This window comes from Eumetopias jubatus, unplaced genomic scaffold (assembly GCF_037043125.1).
Source record: "Eumetopias jubatus isolate StellerSeaLion01/CBP00866 unplaced genomic scaffold, mEumJub1_p1.0 scaffold_6, whole genome shotgun sequence".
Classification (NCBI taxonomy): domain Eukaryota; kingdom Metazoa; phylum Chordata; class Mammalia; order Carnivora; family Otariidae; genus Eumetopias; species Eumetopias jubatus.
The window spans coordinates 90075761-90101534 of record NW_028274812.1 but is presented as its reverse complement, the minus strand read 5'-3'; the positions used below and the strand labels follow the sequence as shown (position 1 = coordinate 90101534).

Sequence of the window (25774 nt, the reverse complement as noted above, 5' to 3'; positions counted from 1 at the left end):
CGAGCTCTGCATTGGGCTCCCTGCTCAGTGGGAGGCCTGCTTCTCCCTTTCCTGCTACCCCTGCTTGTGTTCCCTCTCTCGCTGTGTCTCTCTCTGTCGAATAAAAAAGAAAAAGAAAAAGACACACTAGAATGTATATTTGCTTTATTATTCTTCAAAAGCAAAATCTCAGAGTTGAAAGATCCTTAAAAGGAAGTGGTGTACTAATATGGAGATGGAATGTAATTTTTTTTCTAAGTCAGAATGTAATCAACATCTAGTAAACATAACTTCCCCGGATGAACCTAGATATGTTTGGAAGATCCACATTTTCTCTTGAAAGACAGGGTGCTATTGCGATCACAAAAGGGAGAGATTTTATAAATATTTTACAAATTATGTATTCTATATCTAAGAAGAACAAGCGCTATCATCAAAATTTCAGAAACATATTTTTACAGGAAAGTTTATGAAACATATCTGATATAAAAAGTTTTAGTAAAAGCTCTTACATATTTTAATGTTTTTGAATAATATGCCTTAATTTTTTGAAGTCTTCACTGATCATGACTCATTCACAAATTATTTAAAATTCATTAGAGCACCTTATCTAATCATGTGGCACATATATAGAAATATATTATTTGTATAAGAATTTGATTTCAGTTACAGGTAAAATTGGCAGAAGGGATGCAGTTCAAATGAGAATAAGTCAAACACTAAGGACTTTATTTTAGTGCCCTTGTGAACAAGCACTCCATTTCATTAACTGATTGACTTAGTCATTTTTCACTCAAAATTTATTACTTTTTCTACTTAATTCCAAGATCAGTGTTTGTAAACACTATTTTTCATTACAGCATCTCTCTCCTAGTCTTTATACTTCCTCACTAATGTGCTTTTATCTGGTATTTCTTCTCCTATGTGCCTAAAAATTAAAATAAATTTCCCTGTATCCAAACTCCTAAGGGCCTTAGGCTATGTTCTGATAAGCACTAGCAAGGAGAGCAAATAAAACAATTCCTGCTCATGAGTAGTCTATCCCATCAAGTAAGATAATTGAATTAAGGCAATTTCCTTAGAAATTAAAATATATATCAAATAATAAGCTCAATTGGGCTAAATGCGTATATTATAGTGCGAGCAAGGGGGGATTCAGGTCAGAATGTTATTCTCATAAAAGTAAATGAAACTAAAGGAAAGGAGGTGAAGGATTATATGGTTAAAATAAATTGATAAATAATAGATAAAAGTTGATGAGCATCATACATAATATGTCCTTTCTGTGTAGCAGATAAAAAGTATCTATTGCATGGAGATGGGATGAGGGCAAGCTTTAGGAAAAAGTGGTTGAACAACAACAAAAGTTTGAGATTTTGGGAAAGTAGCAGTAGACAATCAGAGAAGTTCCTATTTAAGCACCTAAAGCAGATGGCAGATCAAAGTTGAGGGTACTGTTGAGTGTGAAGACTAGAGATATATTTGTAAAGCCATAAAAAATGTTGGGATTTCCACCACCCATAATCAGTAACTGTAAAAAGAACAGAGAAAACACATGATCTGAACAATCCAAACATAACTATATGCATCATAGGGTATGATAGAAGTGTGACAAATAAGTTTTGATTAGTTATAAAAAGGCAAAAACTTTTTGCAAGAAGAAACTAACAATAATCTAGTGCATCTCAAACACTGTAAAATAGTATTTGTATTTTATATACAAGATCTAAGTCACACTTCAAAATAATCCTCTTTTTTTCCCCCTCAACTACTGCATGTGAAAAAACTTAGCTTCAGAAAAGTTAATTGTCTTGGTAAAGATCAATAAACAGCAGATATGGAATCATATCCAAGCCCTTGAACTCAAAAAACCTATTTTCCTAACAAAACAAATTGTCTCCTCAGGAGAAAAAAAAAAATTGATTTGGTCTCCAAAAATGAAATGTAGATTGATTTGGAAAGTGAGAGAATTAGAAGGAAAACTCGTATTTCAAGATGGTGATGAGGTTCTTGGCATCCCTGTGGGTGTGAGTTCCTACAGTAAAATGACTGTGATATTCATAGGAGTTGAGATAATCAGAGACTTTGAAGTGAGATTTTAAAATAGTTATGATAGGATTTGCAATGGAAAAAAAAGGGATTATAACCCAGGTGTTTGATCCATCAGTTAACGATGAGGAAACAAGAAGATAGTAAATGACAATGTTGAAAGGAGTAACAAATCTTATATGAGGTGACATGAAGCTCAAAGAAGATTTTGAAAGGTATGGCTAAAACAACAGTTTGGTAAGTGCAATTGTTAACTAAGAGGAAGCAATAATGGCCACACGGCATGTGCGAATGACATGGAAGACTGAGTAAATTTTGCTAAGATAAGCTACAGAAGAAGAAGAAGCCAGAGAATCACTTAGGTTTCATAATATGAAAAAGAAAAAAAAGGAAGTGTTCTATGGTAGACTATCACATATGGCTGCAGCAATATTCCCAACTAAATATGGTCTTCCAGAACATTTGCTCTACCCTTTAACCTGAGAGGACTTTCATAAGATCTTCAACAAAAAGAATGTAGAAAGAATTATTTTATATCATTTCTTTTTTAAAAGATTTTATTTATTTATTTGAGAGAGAGAAAATGAGAGATAGAGAGCACGAGAGGGAAGAGGGTCAGAGGGAGAAGCAGACTCCCTGCTGAGCAGGGAGTCCAATGTGGGACTAGATCCCAGGACTCCAGGATCATGACCTGAGCTGAAGGCAGTCGCTTAACCAACTGAGCCACCCAGGCACCCTATTTTATGTCATTTCTGAGGCTAGGTCATAAAAGGTGATACAGCTCATTCTTCTCTCCAGAGGCTGGTTATGCAATTCTGGTACCATGTTATGAAAGCTAATACCATGCACAGAGGGTACATGTAAGTATTCCATCCCATAGCACCAGCTAACATTTCTGTCAAGAGCCAGTCATCTGCTAGAACTGTGAAGTTCTAAGTGATTATAAACAATTTTCAGATGATTCTAGTACCCAGCCTGTGAGCCGCTCCTAACAGCGATTATCAAAGCATGATAAAAGCAAATTGCTGATTCATGAGCAAAAATAATGTTGTCATTGTTTTAAGCCACTAAGTTTAGGGTTAGTTTGTTACACAAAAATAAATAACCAGTAAAAGCTCTGTGTGGTAGTTGAAGATGTAAGAGCATAAGAATTAAAAGTGCTGAAAGGATTTGAAGTGAGTAGTAGAGGAGGAAAAATAAAGAAAGAGTTCCTGAGAATCTACAACAAAACAAAACAAAACAAAACAAAACAAAACAAAAAACAAAAACAAAACACAGGAAGAAAGAAACTTGTTTTTTGGCTGAAGATGAGAACATAACCAAAGGCTTACAGAAGGAAATATGCTTGTGATTACAGACTATAAAACCAGTAAGTTAAAATTGTTGATAAAATCAGATTTTTTTTTCCAGACTGAAATGCTGATAAAAGAAAACAAATGTTGCTGAGAAGTAACGATATCTATCTTGGAAAAAGTAACCACCTCCCAGTCAGGGACTGACTACCAACAGTCTGATATATATCAAGTACTTAATTATTATTGTATTTCTTTCCTCATAGTAGATACCACCATTAAATGTCATCTGCATAGGGAAATATTGTACAGACTTCAAAACACCAAGCAAATATAGTTAGAAGTTCTTGGGTTTTGTTCACAAAAACAAACTACCAATTAGTTAATAATATTCATATTCAATCTTTCTATATATACATTGGAGGATATATACACATTGGAGCAATGAGTTTACTTATTAAAGATGTTTCAGAGTTCTAAAATAAACCCTTGAGAACTCAAGATTACAGGGGGGTTAAATTTATATATATTGTGTCAAAATGCTTTGGGAAGTAAAAGATATTCATTTGAAAACAATTTTACATTTAATTAATGATATGTAGTCAGACACTGAATTTCCTATAAGCAAATGCTGAAAAGAATAAGGCACTATATTGAGAGTAACACCTCAGATTTAATCAGAATTTTACTGGTGTGTAAAAATAAATGTACATGATGTATGTTGTTTTACCTTACCTAAAGTTTAGACTTATTTATAAATTTCAGTCCTCCCTGCCACAACACACCTCCCAGTTATCATCTTTACATAAAGTAATTTAATTTATTCAAATATTGTGCTCCAGACTCAGAAGATAATAATTAAAGAATATCATAGAGATTATTATATGAATTCAGTAAGCTAAAAGTGTTATTTGCTCTTTAGTTCTCACCACATCAAATGAAATTTTTCATTATACAAATAGAATGCTTATTACATGAGTAATAATGATTAAGGAACAATTTTCAGAGGAAAGATATTGCAAGTGCTATCTTATAAGAGCATTTGGTTCACAAAAGCAGTCATGATGGCATTAGAGAAACTCCATTTCCTTGTAACACTACAGTTAAAGTGAAACCTCAGTCCTTAAATGCCAATTAGTGGGCTCATCTGCCATGATGCATACTATTTAGATTCTGTTAGAACAGAATAAACTCTATGAAAAATGTTCCTTAACAGATCTAAGTTCAGGAATATCCAGTGTAGGAGCCAAGGACAGACCTCCTCAAAATGTACCATTTGGGCATATTGAGCATTTTGAATTAAAAAGTTACTTAAGAAAGAGCTAGTGCAAGAAAAAGACTCTGATATACCTTTATTCCAATAGGGAGGAAATAAATCTCCCATGTGAAATGTACCATCCCTGTACCAGGATGTAATGAGACAATCTTACCACCAGAGATAAGAAATTCAGAGCCAAAAAGCTGTATAAACTACCTTTGTTAAATTCCCCTTGCTAATTTACCACCTCAGACCAAAATCTGTTTAGAATTCCTTACTAATTGAAGCTCCCAAACATAAGTTTTCTTTGTTCTGCCAATTCTCACAGACTTAAAGTCTCTTTGTCTCAAAAGTATAAAAACTGCCTGCCTTGATCATTTCTTCAAATTTCAATTTCATTATTGAGCCTACTTCATACAATTAAACATTTTTCTCTTTCTTCTGTTGATCTTTCTCATGTCAAATTAATTCTTAAATCAGCTAGAAAAATACTGAAAATTTGAGAAAAGTTTTTCTCCCCAACACGATCATATTGGGTATAGCCATCAAAATGGATCTGTCATGGGTAGACACAGGTACCAATGGAATAAAACCTAATGCATGAGCGACAGAAAAATAAATTACTGTCTTTCCAACTTACACAATTGATATCTCATTAAAATGTTCCTCTTAGTTTCTTATTTTATATTATTTTTAAATGTACTCTTTAGCTTGATAAAGAATTCCACTGAATTGCAGCACAATTTGGTATCAAAACATATTAATCATTTGGAAATATTTGTCTTGAATCAGGAAATGCTCATTTTGGAGACCATTTCTAAAAATGTTCCTGAATATGTATGCAGTTAATAAAGTTGTTAAGGTAGGCCTGATAGTAATGAAGAAAGTTGTAAAAATTGAAATTTTTTATTACTGTAATCAAATCGACAATTAAAAAAACAAGCATGATTGTATGTATTGAAAGGGATGTTTATAACGATATGTTAGTAATTCTTGTATTGGCATTTCATAGCTAGCATCTAAAAATGTAATATCATTGAGTAACAACAGACAGAATAATAAAATACCTATAGAATAAAACATTCTGTAAGTTCAACTTTCTAGATTTTTATTTTAAAGTTTTTTTCACTAAATAAAAGTTGAAGCCATATGTTAAAAATTGTTCCTGTATCTAAAAAATAAGTTTATGGCTTTTCCCCATAAAACACATTTCAAATTCCCAAGATGGAGTAATTGGAGAATTTCTGCATGGAATTCTATAAACTGTCACACCTGCTTACTTGAACAAAGAATTAAAACATGCAGACTTCAACAGAATTCAAGAACTCATTAAAAGACTTACACTGCACCAGCAGAACATACTTAATATAGAAAAAAGCATCAGTCATTTTCAAGCAGTCATCAAGTGATTTTTAAATCACTGGAACTGACAAATCAGAAGTGAAAAATTATCACAATTATATAGGCAGTATTGCAATGTATAGAACATCTGTCATTAATGAGAGTCATTTCAACATTCTACAAGGGGAAGCACTGGTACATTCGATATTACAAGGCTAAAATGGCTTTTATACTTTTTTTCACCTTAACAACAATGCAATTTCACAATTTTCATATTTGGTATGAAAACTGAACACATTATGAATCAAAGATAAGTAGATATTATGTTATCCACATGGCCATGCATAGCAAGACCATATCTTTCATTTTCAAGAGATGGTATATTTGTTTTAATATTCTTTCCAGTGTCCTAATAAAATACATAGCAAAAACTGTGATCCTTTTCTTTCCATATATGACAAGAGTGTATAATACTCAAATATAACCCTGTGACTCCATATTGAAAAAAAGTTTGCTTCATATCTATTCTGAAGTATGCCTGTCAGAAGAGAATCATAGTACGTTGAATCCCTTTAAGATTAAGAATAGCCTCCTCTTACTTTCTTGATCATGAAACATTTATTCAGTACCTACTACAAGCTGGGGCTGTCAATTTGACTAGATTGCAGGCCTTGCTGTCAAGGACTTGTAAATCTGTAGAAGGAATAAAGGAAGTGAATTCTGGAGAAGAAAAGGAAAGGAAAGGGAACTTCATTCTAGAGAAAGTAAAAAATATGAGCAACAGCAGGGAAAATGTGAATGTTAATGAATTATCCATATAAAATCACTAAAACTATTTGATTATAGAAGATTGGTTTGGAAGTAGGTTGATAAAAGTAGATAGAAGAAAATTGTATAAATACTCAAATGCTAGGGGTAAAAAAGGAGACCAGGTTTGACTGTATTAGTAAAATAGAAGAAATAAGCATTGAAGGAAGAGTTGTGTCAAACAATAGCAAAAGTAGCAACAGCTAAAATTAATTGAATACCTACTGTGTGTCTGTCACTTTACCAAGTACTTTACATGAATTGTTTCATTAGTCCTCAGGAAAACAAAAAACAAAAAACAAACAAACAAACAAAAAACACAAGATGGGTATTTCAATTCTCATAATTTTACAGATCAGAAATTTAAATATTATATTTCCTTCATATCATACATGAAGTAATAAAAATTACATGACTAAAATTTATATATCATTGTTATGGAATCCAATAGCCAAACTTATTTAACTCTCAGTTCCATCTTTCTACCATGTAATATATGCAAAGGGAAGGTGATTAGAATCTTTTGAGAAAGAAAGTATCATTTAAAAAGCTATATTTAGAAAATTAAGTTGGTTGTACTAGGTAAAATTATTTGGGCAAGACATAATATACTTATCATAGCTACTCAATTGTCTTTCTTTAGAAGTTTAACTTCTTGGCAGCACTCCATTTATCAAAACTTCCTCATCTATAGTTGTGAATTTAATTTAAAAATACTTACCAACAAGTGCCTGGGTGGCTCAGTTGGTTAAGCGTCTGCCTTTGGCTCAGGTCTGGGACTGAGTCCCACATTGGGCTCCCTGCTTAGCAGGGAGTCTGCTTCACCCTCTGCCCTTCCCCTCGCCTAGGTGCTCTCCCTCAAATAAATAAATAAAATCTTCAAAAAAATTTTACCATTATATATCAAGTGACTTCAGTATCATTTTGCCACTAAATTGATCTTTATGCCTCATTATATATACTTGATGCCTAAAATGACACATATCTACCGGGAGGTCTCTGTTTAGGGTCCCTGCAAAGTTACCTGTTTAAACATAAATATAGAAAAGTTCTAGGGATTAAAAAAAACAAACAAACAGAAAAACCCACAAAAAGAACAAGAGAAATATTGACATTGGTGATTGTGTTACTTTGCACTACTGTGAATAGCTTTTTGTCAGATGAACTTCCTCACAAAAAACTATAAAACTGTATTAAAACACAAATTCTCTTTACAAGAAAAAAATTGTACCTATGTATATGGTGATGGAAGTTAACTAGACTTATTGTGGTGATCATTTGACAATATTTACAAATATCAAATCATTATGTTGTACACCTGAAACTAATATAATGTTATATGTCAACTATATCTTGATTTAAAAATGTTAAACACACACACATAAGCTACACCAAGTCCTTGAAGAGTGAACAAAACCAGCCAGAATTAGAAAGCATCAGTAAACAAAACAAAACAAACAAAAAAACAACAGAAATTAATTTGAAGAAAAGATACAGGGAGAAAAATGATCGCACTACAATGACTAGTGCCAGAGTGACAAGTAGGAAAATAATAAGGTGCCTACCATCTGTGTAATTGTAGAAGAACAAGAGAGAGAGATTTTGGCGGAAAAAAAATAATTTAAAATAATAGTCTAAAACTTTCCAAACATAGTGAAAAACATTAGCTTACAAATTCGAGAAGCCTGATCATCTCTAGCTAGGATGGATACAAAGAAAATCACTGCTATGCAGGGTACAGTCAAGAACTCTGAACAGACCAGAGAAGCAACATTACATACTGGTTTAAGACAATAATATCAATGGAGTAAAACCATCCAAATTATAATTCTATTTCCACAATTTTCTCAAAAGTTTAAGTAGAGATGAGATTAATTATTTTGTGGACTTATTTTCTGGTAAAAAGAAAGGCACATGATAAATAGTAAGTAATTATTCTATTTATTCAATAGTAATGAAAAGGCATTCAAATTGTCACATGTATGTTTTATAACTTTACATTATATACTTTATTGAGCATTCAAATCCTTTCATTTGTAATCAATTAATTCTCTCATTAATACAATAAAAAATTTCATGATCATCCTGAGATCCTGTAATTATCAATAATTACTATTTATAGAGTGAAAAATATATACTAGATGTTGAGTGGACACATAAATTGTCTCCAGACAATTTACAGTGGGATGGGGAACACTTGGATTCATTGTTCTGTCAATCAAAGGATTATCACAATAGAAGGAAGACTATCAAAAGGTGCAAAGTGAGCTTCAGTTATTTATCAAGATGAGTAGGGTAAGTAGCAAAGGAAATCATTCATGTTAGTAATTAGATACAGAACCTTTGTTTTTCAGTGTTATATTACTGTGGATTATGCTGTGTTTAGAACTACAGGTCACCATCAATGCTGATAATGATCACAGTGACCAGAGAATCAAGAAAATACCATGGAATGAAGTTTGACATTGTAAAAATAATAATTATCCAAAGTAAAGTACATGAACTCTTTCCTAGTCAACACCTAAACAATTATGTATGTCATTAAATGTGTTAGATTAACTTGTGTAAATATTTGCCATAATTTTAACCCCAAATTTTATGAATGCTAAGCCTCAGAGTTGAGTGTACAGGTAGAGTGCCAATTAGCTCATGTAATATAATTAACTGTTCACAATATTTAACAAATTACGCTTATGAGAATAAGGAATAGTTCGATTCTCTACATGGCAGGGGGTTAGAATGAAGGTCAAACTGACAGATTAATTTTCCAACCTTTATCAGAATAGAGTTTCAAATAGGATTAAAGTTCAATTATTAAAAATGAAAAAAGTTATATTTGATTTAGCTCCTGCTAGCTTTCCTTTCCATGAACAAAATACTATTTTCCATGAATTCTACCTCCTGGTAGGTAGGGGCTTTGAAAATGGAGAAACCTACTTTGTATTGGAAAATATTCTGACCACCTTCTGTTTTAAACTAACAAAATGTCCTAACATTATCTGTCACTACACAGATTAGACCTCCTGTTATTTGAGGTTATCACATCTTAAAAAATAGTTTATTCCTCCAATGCCATACCATGGTTTCTTTAAGTCATTCATCTTGGGTATAGAGATCCCAGCTTATTTTGCAAACAAACTTTTTTGAATTTTGAAACTAAAATTATTTTTTTCTAGCTATAAATTAGTCCTAAACTAAGACTGAAGAGTTTATTTTCTGACAATCACTTTTTCTTATATAAAACTCATATTTTAAAAGTGTGAAAGTAAGTCAGGAACTGACCATCTATAGAATGAGAATTTTAATGGTTGAAATTGCTCAAAAAGATACACTCAATTTTTTTCAATAAAACTTACAAAGTTATAAAATTAGAGCAAGTCACTTTATAATAGATACATAAATCTTATATAATATCTCAAATTTAGAATTACAATGAAGAATATAATTTCATAGTTTTTTATTAGACCTTTATTAAGTCTACTTTTATAATGTCTGATATTGCAGTTTGACCTCACAGTTAATTATTCTTATTCATACTCTTTCATAATATTTGAGGTGTCTTAAAAATTTAGGAATATGTGTTTTTCTAAAGGATAACTAATATTAAAATAGGATTGGTGTACTCTATACCTTATTTATTTGCAGACTTGATTTAAATTGATTGAAGACTGATAGATACATACATACATATATACATACACACATACATATGTACTTTATAAGCTTTAAAAATGTGATGTTTCCTATATATTTTTGGCCATGGCTTTAAGTCACAGAATAATGCAATAAACGGGTACCAAAAAATAACCCAATCTATAATAGTTACCATATCTTCTAATAGAGTTATCATCCTAGTTTGCCCATGATAACAGCAGTTTATGCTCATGGAGTGTGAGACAGAATATGCTAAGATATCAGTTCTCCCCATTTACCAAATTACCACTTGTCCTGGATTTGTAAGTACCATTATTCATACTTTCATTAAAATAAACAGGTGTGTGTTTGATAGATTTCCACTTTGTATTTTAAATTCTGCCATGGTCTTTTGTAAGAGTATTAGAAATATATAGGCAATATATTATGTAACATGAGGATAAATTAGCAAGTTAACCAATGATAACCCACTTCTCTTTTTCCAGTTCTTTTCAGATGCAAAGACTATTATATCTCTCATTTAAGGGTAGCTTGAAGGATTTTGAAGACCCAAGAAGCCACAAATAACTCCTTGTTTCAGTAGATAGGAGAAGGATCTGATAAAGCTGCCCATGAACACAAAGCTTCTTGATTGCAAGTAAGCTTGGTCAGTGGGAACCACAGGAAATTATGAGTTATGTCTGTGTTTTATATGAGAGACAGAGGCCAAGCAGTGCTGTCATAAAGTGTATAGAGAGTTATCTCTATATGTTCTTGGTATAGAAGACTGTTCATACCATTGATCACAGGTATGGTATAAATTGGGGGTTGATAAACTATAACTCTAAGCCAAATACGACCTTCCACCTATTTTTGTAAATAAAGTTTTATTGGAACAAACGAAATTCACTCATTTGCGTATTGTCTATGGCTCCTTTCACACTACAATAGCAGAGTTGAGTTATTGCAATAGAGATCATATGGCTCAGAAAGTCTAAAATATTTACTCTCTGATCTTTTACAGAAAAGAAGTTACAAGTCCCTGACATAAATATACTATTATTTACATATTTTGTTTTGTGCTGATGTTTATTTCTTATTTTATAATAAATACTTAAAATGTAAAAAGTTAAAAAGCAATTTATAGTTATATTTTTAATTTAATTTAATTTTATTATGTTATGTTAGTCACCATACAATACATCATTAATTTTTGATGTAGTGATCCACGATTCATTGTTTTCATATAACACCCACTGCTCCATGTAATACGTGCCCTCCTTGATACCCGTCACCAGGCTAACCCATCCCCCATCCCCCTCCCCTCTAGAACCCTCAGTTTGTTTCTCAGAGTCCATAGTCTCTCATGGTTCATCTCTCCCTCTGATGTCCCCCCCTTCATTTTTCCCTTCCTTCTAATGTCCTCCATGCTGTTCCTTATGTTCCACAAATAAGTGAAACCATATGATAATTGACTTTCTCTGCTTGATTTATTTCACTTAGCATAATCTCCTCCAGTCCCATCCATGTTGATGTTAAAGTTGGGTATTCACCCTTTCTGATGGCTGAGTAACATTTCATTGTATATATGGACCATATCTTCTTCTTTTTTTATTTTTTATTGTTATGTTAATCACCACATATTACATCATTAGTTTTTGATGTAGTGTTCCATGATTCATTGTTTGTGCATAACACCCAGTGCTCCATGCAGAACATGCCCCCTTGAATACCCAACACCAGGCTAACCCATCCTCCCACCCTCCTCCCCTCTGGAACCCTCAGTTGGTTTTTCAGAGTCCATCGTCTCTCATGGTTCGTTTCCCCCTCTGACTTACTCCCCCTCATTCTTCCCTTCCTGCTATTTTCTTCTTTTTCTTTGTTCTTAACATATGTTGCATTATTTGTCGCAGAAGTACAGATCTGTGACTCAACAGTTTTGCACAATTCACAGAGCTCACCATAGCACATACTCTCCCCAATGTCTATCACCCAGCCACCCCATCCCTCCCACCCCCCACCACTCCAGCAACCCTCAGTTTGTTTCCTGAGATTAAGAATTCCTCATATCAGTGAGGTCGTATGATACATGTCTTTCTCTGATTGACTTATTTCACTCAGCATAACACCCTCCAGTTCCATCCCCGTCATTGCAAATGGCAAGATCTCATTCCTTTTGATGGCTGCATAATAGTCTATTGTGTATATATACCATATCTTTATCAATTCATCTGTTGAAGGGCATCTCAGCTCTTTCCACAGTTTGGCTATTGCAGACACTGCTGCTGTGAACATTGGGGTACATATGGCTCTTCTTGTCACTACCTCTGTGTCTTTGGGGTAAACACCCAGTAGTGCAATTGCAGGGTCATAGGGTAGCTCTATTTTTAATCTTTTGAGGCACCTCCACACTGTTTTCAAAGCGGCAGTACTGTACAACTTGTATTCCCACCAACAGTGTAAAAGGGTTCCCCTTTCTCCACAACCTCTCCAACATTTGTTGGTTCTTGCCTTGTCAATTTTTGCCATTCTAACTGGTGTAAGGTGGTATCTCAGTGTGGTTTTGATTTGAATTTCCCTGATGGCTAATGATGATGAACATTTTTTCATCTGTCTGTTAGCCATTTTTATGTCTTCTATGGAGAAGTGTCTGTTCAAGTCTTCTGCCCATTTTTTGACTTGATTATTTGTTTTTTGGGTGCTGAGTTTGAGAAGTTCTTTATAGATCTTGGGTCCCAGCTCTTTATCTGATATGTTATTTGCAAATACCTTCTCCCATTCTGTGGGTTGCCTCTTTGTTTTGTTGACCATTTCCTTTGCTGTGCAGAAGTTTTTATCTTGATGAAGTCCCAAAAGTTCATTTTTGCTTTTGTTTCACTAGCCTTTGGAGAGGTATTTTGAAAGAAGTTGCTGTGGGCGATGTCAAAGAGGTTACTGCCTATGTTCTTCTCTAGGATTTTGATGGATTCCTGTCTCACAGTGAGGTCTTTCTTTTTTTTTTATACTAATTTTATTTTATTTTTTCTTAAGATTTTATTTATTTATTTGAGAGAGAAAGAATGAGAGACAGAGAGCATGAGAGGGAAGAGGGTCAGAGGGAGAAGCAGACTCCCTGCCGAGCAGGGAGCCCGATGTGGGACTCGATCCCGGGACTCCAGGATCATGACCTGAGCCGAAGGCAGTTGCTCAACCAACTGAGCCACCCAGGTGCCCCAGAAGTGACTTTTTTTTTTTTTTTGGTAAAGATTTTATTTATTTCTTTGGCAGAGAGATAGAGAGAAAGCACAAACAGGCAGAGTGGCAGGCAGAGGGAGAGGGAGAAGCAGGCTCCCTGCTGAGCAGGGAGCCGGATGTGGGGCTCGATCCCAGGACCCCAGGATCATGACCTGAGCCAAAGGCAGCCACCCAACTGACTGAGCCACCCAGGCACCCCTCACATTGAGGTCTTTCATCCACTTTGAGTTTATCTTTGTGAATGGCGTTAGATAATGGTTGAGTTTCAGTCTTCTGCATGTGGCTGTCCAATTTTCCCAGCACCATTTATTGAAGAGACTGTTTTCTTCCATTGCATATTTTTTCCTGCTTTGTCAAAGATTATCTTTCCATAGAGTTGAGGGTCCATATTTGGGCTCTCTATTTGGTTCCATTGGTCTTTATGTCTGTTTTTGCACCAGTACCATGCTGTATTTGTGAACACTGCTTTGTAATATAGCTTGAAATCAGGCAACGTGATGCCCCCAGCTTTGTTTTTCTTTTTTAACATTTCCTTGGCAATTCGGGGTCTTTTCTGATTCCATACAAATTTTAGGATTGTTTGTTCGAGCACTTTGAAAAATGTCATTGGAATTTTTATCAGGATGGCGTTAAGGTATAGCTTGCTCTGGGTAGCATAGACATTTTAACAATGTTTATTCTTCTGATCCATGAGCATGGAATGTTTTTCCATATTTTTGTGTCTTCTTCAATTTCTTCATGAGTGTTCTGTAGTTCTTAGAGTATAGATCTTTTACTTCTTTGATTAGGTTTATTCCGAGGTATCTTATGATTTTTAGTGTTATTGTAAATGGAATCATTTTTCTAATTTTTCTTTCTACAGTTGCATTGTTAGTTTATAAGAAAGCACTTGATTTCTGTGCATTGATTTTGTATCCTGCCACATTACTGAATTACTGTATGAGTTCTAGTAATTTGGGGGTGGAGTCTTTTGGATTTTCCACATAAAGTATCATGTCATCTGTGAAGAGAGAGAGTTTGACTTCTTATTTGCCAATTTGAATACCTTTTATTTCTTTTTGTTGTCTGATTGCTGTTACTAGGACTTCTAGTACTATGTTGAACAATACTGGTGGGAGTGGGTATCCTTGTCGTGTTCCTGATCTTAAGGGAAAGGCTCTCAGCTTTTCCCCATTGAGGATGATATTCGCTGTGGGTTTTTCATAGATGGATTTTATGAACTTGAGGAATATTCCCTCTATTCCTATTCTCTGAAGTGTTTTAATCAAGAGAGGATGCTGTATTTTTTCTAATTATTTTTCTGCATCAATTGAGGGGACCATATGGTTCTTCTCTTTCCTCTTATTAATGTGTTCTATCACATTGATTGATTTGCAAATGTTGAACCACCTTTTTATCCCAGGGATAAATCCCAGTTGGTCGTGGTGGATGATCCTTTTAATGTATTGCTGGATCCTATTAGCTAGGGTTTTGTTGAGGGTTTTGGAATCCATATTCATCAAGTATATCAGTGAAATTCTCCTTTTTGATGGGTTCTTTGCCTGGTTTGGGGATTAAGGTAATGCGGGCCTCAGAGAATGAGTCTGGAAGCTTTCCTTCTGTTTCTATTTTTTCAAACAGCTTCAGGAGGATAGGTATTATTTCTTCTTTGAATGTTTGGTAGAATTCCCCAGGGAATCCATCAGGCCCTGGACTCTTGTTTCTTGGGAGGTTTTAAATCACTGCTTCAATCTCGTTACTGGTTATTGGCCCATTCAAGTTGTCAATTTCTTCCTGTTTCAGTTTTGGGAGTTTATAGGTTTCCAGGAAGGCATCCATTTCTTCCAGGTTGCTCAATTTATTGGCATATAGTTGTTGATAATAATTCCTAATAATTGTTTCTATTTCCTTGGTGTTAGTCGTGATCTTTACCCTTTCATTCATAATTTTATTAATTTGGGTCCTTTCTCTTTTCTTTTGGATAAGTCTAGCCAGTGGCTTATTGATCTTATCAATTCTTTCAAAGAACCAAAAAAGCAATTTATATTTTTAATTTAAAAGTTTCAAATTTATGTTTACCCAGAAAGTTGATAATGAACATGCAGTTTGCCCCTATACTATGTCACTTTTAATGATCCATCACAGAATATTACTGGTATCATTGACTATACGAAAACCAGAAGATACATATTAGTTGAAGAACCATCAGCATCTATCTTAAATGTTAGTAATTATCTTAGAAGACTGCCTGCCAATGATGAATCAGGTGCAGATGCAGAAGGTATTTTTATATATTACTCTGTGAAGAATGTCTTTTCATTTACATCAAGTGACAATCCCAAAATGATATCTCTCATTTTCTATTGCAAGTTCCTCTGTACATATATGAGTAGAATGATAGCTATACAAATGTGTCAGCTGAATTAACACAGTAACTTCACACACAGTTAAAAGATGCCAGCTGCTTGATATTAGTAAAATTAGAGGCTTAAATAAATCATCAGTTAATTTCAACAATGGTTTGATTTTTCCATCCAATTAATTGAATTATAATAAAGCTTTTCAAGTTTATTCTGTTGAATGCAAGATATGATATTAGGAATGCTTTTGAATATTCGGTAAGTTGTTCAAAGATAAAATTATTTGTTCTTGTGTTAAAATTATAAATAAAAATTTTGTTAAGTATATCATGATATATACATTGTTTTGATTGAGAAAAAGATGGAATTAGGTTGAGAAAAGGATGAGAAAGAAATACACTTGGAATTTATTATAGTGCACACATAATTCATATTTTAATCCAAACTAGTGATATTCACATAATTGAAACAGAATGTATAGTTGAAAGAATCCTCTAAATTTTGGTCCATTTTGCTCAGAACCATAACAAGCATTTAATCAAACAACTTAATAAATTAAGCACACAAAAAATAGTTTTTGAAAGTTTTAATGAGTAGTCCTTACTTTTAAAAAGAGATTAAAATGTATTCCTGCATAACAGAACAGAGATACTGAACATATTCAATAAGTTCAAAAATGTATAATATTATAAACACTATATCTGTGCTTTGGAATAACTGGACTTGTGGGAAGCAATATTTGAGGAGGATCCTCTATTTTATGGATAAATGTATGTACCAGAACATAATGAAAATAAATTGAGAAGCCTTACAACTTTGCAGTATCAAAGATTAGTCAAACATTCAAAGGAATGATATATGAAGATCATTTATTTCATGAGGTTTTTCTTTTAAAATAATGCTTGTCAAAGAAAATAATACTGAACAGAATAAAAATATGGCTCCTATTAAAAAACTGGTTTTTGTATTTTATACAAAAAATTGAATTGAGACTACATTCCACTTGGCAGATTTCTTTTGAGATTAACAGGAACCTCAACAGTTCAGTAAAAATATCCTTAATTAAGAATGGTATAGTTAGGAGTCAACTGAAGGCATTAACAATTTCAAATTTATTAATCATAAATGCAACTTTGATGAGGGTATAACTTTATAAAAAATCAAATAATAAGACCACATTACAAATATTCATTCTTCAGAAAAGTATTAGCAACATATTATTTAGAGATAAATATGGCTAAACACAATTTCTGCTTATATTGTTTTGTAATGTTCAGATAATCAATAAAAACTATGTTTTAAAATTTCCTTTGATTTGCAGAGATCAAAGATCAAGTTATAATTATCATCTTTGAAAATAATTTTATTAAAAATAATTTTTGAATAGGACTACTTTATGTGTCTGCCTACTTAATTAAACTAATTTGCAGGTCAATAAATAAATATTTCAAATATTATATAATTGTAACTGTTTTTAGCTACCTTTTTTGCTCAAAAATGTCATGGTCTGGAAAGATAAGTTATATGGTTTTCATACATATGCATGGTGCCGTAAAATACTGTATAAATATTTCAACTCATAACCTCTTTCAAGGAACAAGAAGACTTGAGGGATAAAGGACCTGAAAAGATTTTTTTCAAGACAGTTATTAGAATCTTTATTGCCTGCATTGCTACCAACACTTCTTAACTATGGGACAGGGGTTAATGTATTCTACCAAAATTTCAGATCTCCCTCAGTGGAGTTAGATGGAAGGACCTGCAAGAGAAACACTAAAAGATATTACCATTCTCTGTTATTTGGAAGACATTCATCTTTTTGTTGTACTCTCACAAAAAGAGTATGTAGGTGTCTTCTAATTGTAGCTGGAGAACACCACTGCTTAAAGGCATTTTGAAGAGGGTCAGATACACTGATAATTAGTTATATTTCCCAGAAAATGGGAAACTGTAGAAGAGTTTAAAGATGAGACTAGAATGGTTTAAGCATATTTTCATTATTTAAACATTTAATCAATAGTTAAGAAAATATTGGTTTAAACAGTGATTTCATTCCACATCTTTAAATTCACTTGAGAAGAAATAAAAAATTTTTATTCTTCATAAAAGGGGATTTGTCTGTAATGACATGTTACATAAGGAAATAAGTTAGATATAATTATGCAAAGTATGTGCAAAATGTGCAAAATTATGCAAATTATGTGCACTATGTCTAAAAATATTTTAGAACTTAAGAACAAAATATATTTTATCATGGTGAAAAACTTGTCAACTAGTGTCCAAAACTCGTCTTATATTATGGAATATTTAGCAGGATCATTTAATTGCTAACCAAACTGATTAAACATATCCTTAAAAGGTATTCAGAGTGTAGAACCTCTAAAATTGCATTTTTCAGTAATTAATGAAACATTTCAAATTTAATTTGAAGCAAATAAGACAAAAATTAAAATGATTTGTATGCATGCATATATACATACATACATATGTGCATTTTTTACCTGAAAATGGTTCACCACATTCACAGATGAAATTATTTATAGTAATATTGCCACAATTCCCATGGAAACAGATATGTGACTGACATTGGCCAATAACTTCTGAACAATTTATGCCTATTCAAATGAAAGAAAATTAATTTTTCAATTAGATTAAAAATATTTACACTGTATATAGTTAATTATGGTCACTAATTTTCCCCAAATTCCTTTAATTAATGATGATCAAAATTTGGTCAAAATGTAACTAATTAAGAAATAAGGGGCATCTGGATTGTTCAGTCTGTTAACTGACCCACTCTTGATTTCAGCTCAGGTCAGGGTCATGGAAATGAGCTCTGCATCGGGCTTGTGCTCAGCACAGAGTCTGCTTGAAATTCCTTTCCTCCCCCTCTGCCCTTCCCCCTGCTCCAGTGCTCTAAATAAATAAATAAATAAATAAATAAATAAATAAATAATAAACAAATAAAACTTCATGATGATATATTTAAATTGAAATAAAAATTAATTTCAATAAGCTTGACATCTTCAATAAGCTTTTTCCATCTTCCGACCCACACTACAGTATTCAAATATTTTTCTGATTGTTGATATTTGAGCTTTAGATGATTTTCATGATAATTTTAATTTGTTAATATGTTTTGACAGTAGATAATATTAATATATGTACATATCAGTTCTTCAACATACAGTGGTAGTCCTACAGTGGAATTTACAAAGTGACATATTCAAAGTATATTGTGTCTTACCCCTATCACTGAGCCAAAGTGATAATTCAAAAGAGAAAAATGTAAAAAATTGACACCATTTGAAGAGAAACCTGGTCATAAAGTTTTAGTCAAGCAAGATGAATAAACTCTATAGATATGCGTGGTGTATACTGTCAACAATTCTTTATTGTACAGTTAAAAATTTATTAAGAGGGTAGATGTCATATTAAGTGTTCTTTCCACAATATAATAAAATAAAATAATAAAATAAAATCTGAAATTATGGGGGAGAAAAAGAGAAAAGGCTACTTGGATTCTCAGAAGTTATGCACCAACTTCTAAACGCCACATTTTTTTGCCCTATCTGTTCTATCAGGTTTCCAAATCTCACTAATATAAACTATTGTGGTCCTCCAATATCACATACCATAACCTTTCATAGCATACTTTTCTATGCAGTTAATCAGCCCATAATATCCTTTGTAGAGGATGTGCCTAGAAAATTCCAGGGCATGGGAAATGGACACATGTTACTATAAAACAGTTGCCCATAATTTAGCAATAGGCCAGCCACCCCTCCATTTTAACTGAATCCTTAATTTAATTTGTAAGCACTTTTTGCCATTATCATTGATTCCTTTCAATTCTGTATAGACTGACAGCCCTGCCACAATAATAGAGAACTCTTCTTCCTTCATTTACCTCCAAACAACCCCAACACAATAAAATTTGAGTAAATATAATTATGTGCCAAATATTTCCATGTACAAAACCTAAATTAACAAGAGAATATTCAATAGGTCAGATCCTATTTCAATCTTAGTGTAATGGGCTAAGTTGTAAGCCCTCAAAATTCATATTTAAAATCCTAACTTCCAGGACCTCATAGTGTGACTGTATTTGGAAAAACAATCTTTAGAGAGGTAATAAAGATTAAATGAGGTTATTAAGGTGGGTCCTAATCTAATGTGATGATGTCCTCATAAGAAGAAAATTTTGGACATACAGACACATACAGAAGGAAGACACAGGGAGAATACGGCTATCTACAGAACAAAAAGTGAGGCTTCAGAAGAAACCATTCTTGCTTACATGATACTTTGATCTCTAACATTTAGCCTCTAGAATGGGAGAAAATAAATTTCTGTTGTTGAAGCCACTCAAACTATGGTACTTTGTTATGGCATCACTAGCAAATTAATACAGTTAATATTCTCAATTTCTTTGGTAATTCTACATATTTCTGTATCATCTGAGACTTAAAATTGAAACAATTATTATAAAGTGGTATTATGCTATATGCTCAGTAATATGGTATTTAACATTTATTTTTTTTAAGATTTTGTTTATTTATTCATGAGAGACAGAGAGAGAGAGAGAGAGAGGCAGAGGGAGAAACAGGCTCCCAAGGAGCAGGGACCCCGACACGGGACTCGATCCCAGGACCCTGGGACCATGACCTGAGCCAAAGGCAGACACCTAACCACCTGAGCCACCCAGGCACCCAGTATTTAACATTTAATGATTTAAATTATCTATGGCTGTGTTTCTAGTAAATAAACAAACAAACATTGGGTAAAAACAAACAACCTCAGTATGCAACTAAGATAAAATCATTGAAATAGCATTCTGTGACATATGATTATATATGTACCAATTAATATTCTGATAGATGGTAGAAATTTTCTAAGTAAACATTGTGTAAAATACTTTGGACAAACTGAAATGTATGTTTTAGGATCTCTCAATTAAACTGCTTTTTCATTCACCCCAAATCAGCAATTTGACTGCTTTCACTTTTTGCTGACCTGCCTTAATTTAATTTTATTTTTTTAAAAGATTTCATTAATTTATTTATTTGAGAGAGAGCTTGAGAGAGAGAGCATGAGCAGGGGGAGGGGCAGAGGGAGAAGCAGACTCCACATAGAGCAGGGAGCCTGCCACAGGGCTAGATCCCAGGGTTCTGGGATCATGACCTGAGCACAAAGCAGATGCTTAACCAACTGAGCCTCTCAGGTACCCCATGACCTGTCTTAATTTTAATTATCTGAAGAACTCCAGGAAGACTTGGGGTTACTTACATTTTTCTTCACCAATGCCAGTAAGAGTAAAATGAGAATTTGATCCCAATTAGAGGCAGAGGATGTTCAATGGATATTGCTGGGATTAACTTTTGAAATGGTCTTAGTACTTCCTTCCCTATCACAGAGTCTAAAATTACTCTGAAAGATTGGTTTAGGTGAATTTTAAAGTTTATTTTATTTTATTTTTTTAAGATTATTTATTTATTTATTTATTTATTTATTTATTTGACAGAGAGAGAGAACAAGCAGGGGCAGCAGCAGAGGGAAATGGAGAAGCAGTCTCCCTGCTGAGCGGGGAGCCCGATGTGGGGCTCGATCCCAGGACCCTGGGATCATGACCTGAGCCGAAGGCAGCCGCTTAACCAACTGAGCCACCCAGGTGCCCCTGGTTTCGGTGAATTTTAGAACCTACAAGGGTTTATTGAGATATTTTATTGTATGGTCTTCTCAAGCTTGGATCCAGTATAGTCTTCCCAGGCACACAGAAGAAAAATTTTGTTGAATTCCCATAAAGCCTGCCTGAAAAAATTTACAGTTGTATCTCTGAGCCTTTGTGTCTTTCTGTCATATCTACTGCTCACCCTCTTTCCTCTCTCTTGACCAAAATGTACTACCAATCTGTTATTTGTTTTCCCATACTATCATTACAAATTGCATCAAGCAATTCCTTTTGCTAGGTCTTCCTTGTTTTATCCATTACCTTTGTAACTCTCTATGCCAGGTCTCTAAATTCCCAGTAAAAGAAACTCTTTCATAAGTTCCTATAGATTAAATTTTTCCCTACATTTCTCTTCATTTCCCCCTGGTGACCCAAATTCCCTAGTAAACTTTCCAATAGTGATAGTTGATTTTCCCTTAAATCCTCACTTCAGTCTCAGGTAGTATAGTTTACATTGTTTTTAGATTGCTGGTTTCATCTACTAACCAAATGTCTTTTTTTTTTACAACCTTTCCTCATCATTGCCCTCTCTCCCCCTGGCCCTCCACCAACAGGTCCCGTGCATGTGTGCTTTCTCTCTCTCTCAAAAAAAAAAAAAAAAGAAAAAGAAAAAAGAAAAAAGAAAAAGAACATTGCTCTTGGCTCACAATTATCTTTTCTTTTCCAATTCTTCCAAGCAACTTCATGCCTTCCCCACAACCACATACCTCTTTATCTTCCTCTGCTTGGATACACACTTAATTCCTACATTATCACCTAGAACTGTTTAAACTAAATACCATAAGCTTGGAAATTTCATTCTATGACTAATACTATTCTGATATTTTTTTTAAATATATGAGACATTAAGAATGAATTTTGAGAAAGATGTTAAAATAGGTATTTCAGGGTAAAATATATGCTTTTAAAAATCCCTCTTATTTGAATAAGCAAAAAAAATTATTTTAGAGAATGCCTGATAGGAATTTTATTATGTCCAGATTCCAAATTTAGCCCATTCTAAAAAAATCTACAAAATTTTTAGAAATGTAGTTTGTTTTCTGGAAAGTAACAGTTTGTGAACTCAGTTCATTTTCTTATTTTAATAGAATTATGTATTATTTTTGTTAAGATTTTATTTACTTATTTGTCAGAGAGACAGAGAGAGAGCACAAGCAGGGGGAGCAGCAGGCAGAGGGAGAAGCAGGCTCCCCGCTGAGCAAGAAGCCCGATGGGGGACTCTATCCCAGGACCCTGGGATCATGACCTGAGCCGAAGGCAGATGCTTAACCAACTGAGCCACCCAGGCATCCCGAATTATGTTATTTTAAAATAAAATTATTTTAAAATAATCTTACCTTTAAATGGTCTGTGACAGATGCATTCGTATCCTTGCTCATTCCATTTTCCTCTTTTATTAATGCAAATGCCATTATTTTCACATGGCTTGTAAGAACATACATCAAGTTCCTGGCAATAGTTTCCAGAAAATGGAGGCTGGCAATGGCAACTGTATGTCTTGCTCCAAACTTCAGTAAGACATTTACCATGCCCAGGGCAAAATTCTGAACTCGGAGATTCCTGGCAGAACTGTTTTTTCACTGTCACATTTAGTCGTAGCCCCAGGTGACAAAGCGATGGACCACTTGCTGTTACTGTGATAAAATAATGTGTCCCAATACTCAACCACCGAGAATTAACAGTATGCATTCCTTCCAAAAAGTAACTGATCTTCAGTTGTGGTGTTCTGCAGACAGTCAATGAATGATGCTTCAGAAACATTCATCAAATTTATTTCTGGAGACTGAAGAGATGGTTCAGAAGAAATTACAAGGATGTCTCCCAGTTGAATTTGCAAGGGGCAAATCTGAGAAACAACTTGATTGCCTGAAGTATTCATTTTAGTATCTACATCCCCAAACCAGCAACCTCCATAGAAGTCCATGCTTCTTTTGTTAGTGTCCAATTCACCACATATGATAATGGCTGTATATGCGATTCTTCCACAAATTGCCATTTACATGTTTTTCCATTTATAAATGTGCTATGAAGAACCCCTAGGTTCAGAAGCATAATTGACTTGTTAATCATTTTGGAAAATTGTACTTTATAGTCTGTCATGAAAGTGTCATAAAGAATTGCTGCAAAATGGATTTTAGCATTGTTGAAAATTTCCAAGCAGAGATTTTGTTCAAAGATCCTGGGAACTGGCTTTTCTTCTAATCCCAAAATGCAAATTGATTGGTGACAGTGGATTTTGATCAACAGTAGAGTTCAACTGGTTTAAGTATCCCTTTAAACATAGAAATATACATTATTAGTGATGTTTTTCCCAAGTTACTTAAAGATATAGACAATTCTAAGCTGGTTTCTGTAAGGACTGTGCCACCACCATCCAGGCAAACTGTTCGTGAAACAAGGCCAGAAAAAATGTGGTGAAGATATGCTGCATCTCATCCTGGTCTATAGAGTTATGTCCTTCTGAAATGTTATAGTTTTGTTACAGAATTAGACCAGCAATGTACTGCAGTATTTTGTTATGTTCTCTTTACACCAAGCTTCAACAAAACTGAAATACAGGAATAATCAAGATCTTTCTTTTATGGATGGCTTTAAATTTCTTCAGATATAAGTATTCCTCTTGATTAGGTTTAGAAAAACACTTTAAAAACACCACCCATAAAATAAGAACAAAAATGATTTAAATATAATGTTCATGTAATATTTTCATATAAATATAAGCTATAATGTACCTGTTGGTGACAAATCATGTTCCTCTAATCCAGGAGGTGGGAACTCCCAGATATACAAGATATTCTAGAAAATTCTGTCCTGTAAACAATTAAACTCAGAATGACACTTCACCCAACGTCTGCAGAAATGTGGGAGGATAGTAGGCAAAGAAGAAAAAGGAAGTGTAAAATGGAATAATCAAAGGATGATAAATAGAAGTTGTATGGTACTGACTTCTCTTTCATCAGTCACCACTGGTGTGTGTGGGGCGTGGGGGGGTGGGATTAATTTTTTCTGGAAGGCATCATTACTCCCAGAGGCAAAACAAACAAACAAACAAACAAAAAACCCACCAAAAACAAAACAACAAAACAAAACAAAACAAAAAAAAAACAGAGATTTTTTGAGATTTAATATTGACCCAATTTAAAAAAAAAGTAGTAACTACAACTCATTGAGGGTTTTCTCGGTGTAAATCAACTCCAGTACTTGATTAATAATAAAACCTATAGGAGTGCCTGGGTGGCTCAGTTGGTTAAGCCTCCAAGTCTTGATTTCCGCTCAGGTCATGATCTCAATTGTGAGATCAAGCCCTGAGTCCCTCTCAGCATGGTATTTGCTTGAGATTCTCTCTCTCCCTCTGTCTCTACCCTTCTCCCAACCTCTCCACTTATGCATGCACTCTTTCTCTCAAAATAAATAAATAAAATCTTAAAAAAAACCTGTAATCATCACAGTTTAAGGCCACATGGGTTTTAATTCCCTTCAGACTCTTATATAGAGAAGAATATATTATATTAAATATGTTCATTTAAAGAAATTAATATAGAAGTATTAAATTAACACAGTAGTATTGAAGATTGAGTTAGACTATATAAGAATATACAAGCCATTCAATAAATGATAGCTTTTTGTTTTGTTATTGTCCAATTTCACTCAGAAAGTAAGTGTCATGTCTTGGATTAAAATCCAGGTGTGTCAGATTCAAAATCCTACTGTTTTTAACTATACCTTGACTGTCAGTTAAATATTGTTAAATGATTTATGTCATTATATGATGTAATTAATTTGTTAATTCATATAAAATATTTATGTTGCCTGATTTCTTTTTTTTAAGATTTATTTATTTTAGAGAGAGAGAGCATGGTGGGGGCAGAAGGAGAGGGAGAGAAAAATTTAAGCAGACTTCATGCTGAGCACAGAGTGGAGGAGGGGTGTTGAGCTCAGGACCCCAGATCACAACCTGAACCAAAATCAAGAGTCAGACCCTTAACCAACTGTGCCACCCAGGTGTCCCAAGTCCAATTTCTTAATGACCATTCTAGATCATGTACAAATTAAATTTGGGGGTGCCTGGGTGGCACAGTTGGTTTAGGGTCTGACTCTTGGTTTTGGTACA

The 25774-nt window shown here is 33.7% G+C and overlaps 1 protein-coding gene across 1 annotated transcript in view; it reads right to left on the bottom strand.

The window, feature by feature from the left end:
- The window catches only part of EYS (EGF-like photoreceptor maintenance factor), a 159548-nt gene extending 135815 nt beyond the window's left edge, over positions 1–23733 (bottom strand). Inside the window, 4 exon segments of the mRNA XM_028097634.2 lie at positions 18434–18547; positions 23001–23356; positions 23358–23589; positions 23592–23733. Of these exon segments, the coding sequence (XP_027953435.2) occupies positions 18434–18547; positions 23001–23356; positions 23358–23589; positions 23592–23733 (844 nt within the window).
- Between the last annotated feature and the right edge of the window lie 2041 nt (positions 23734–25774).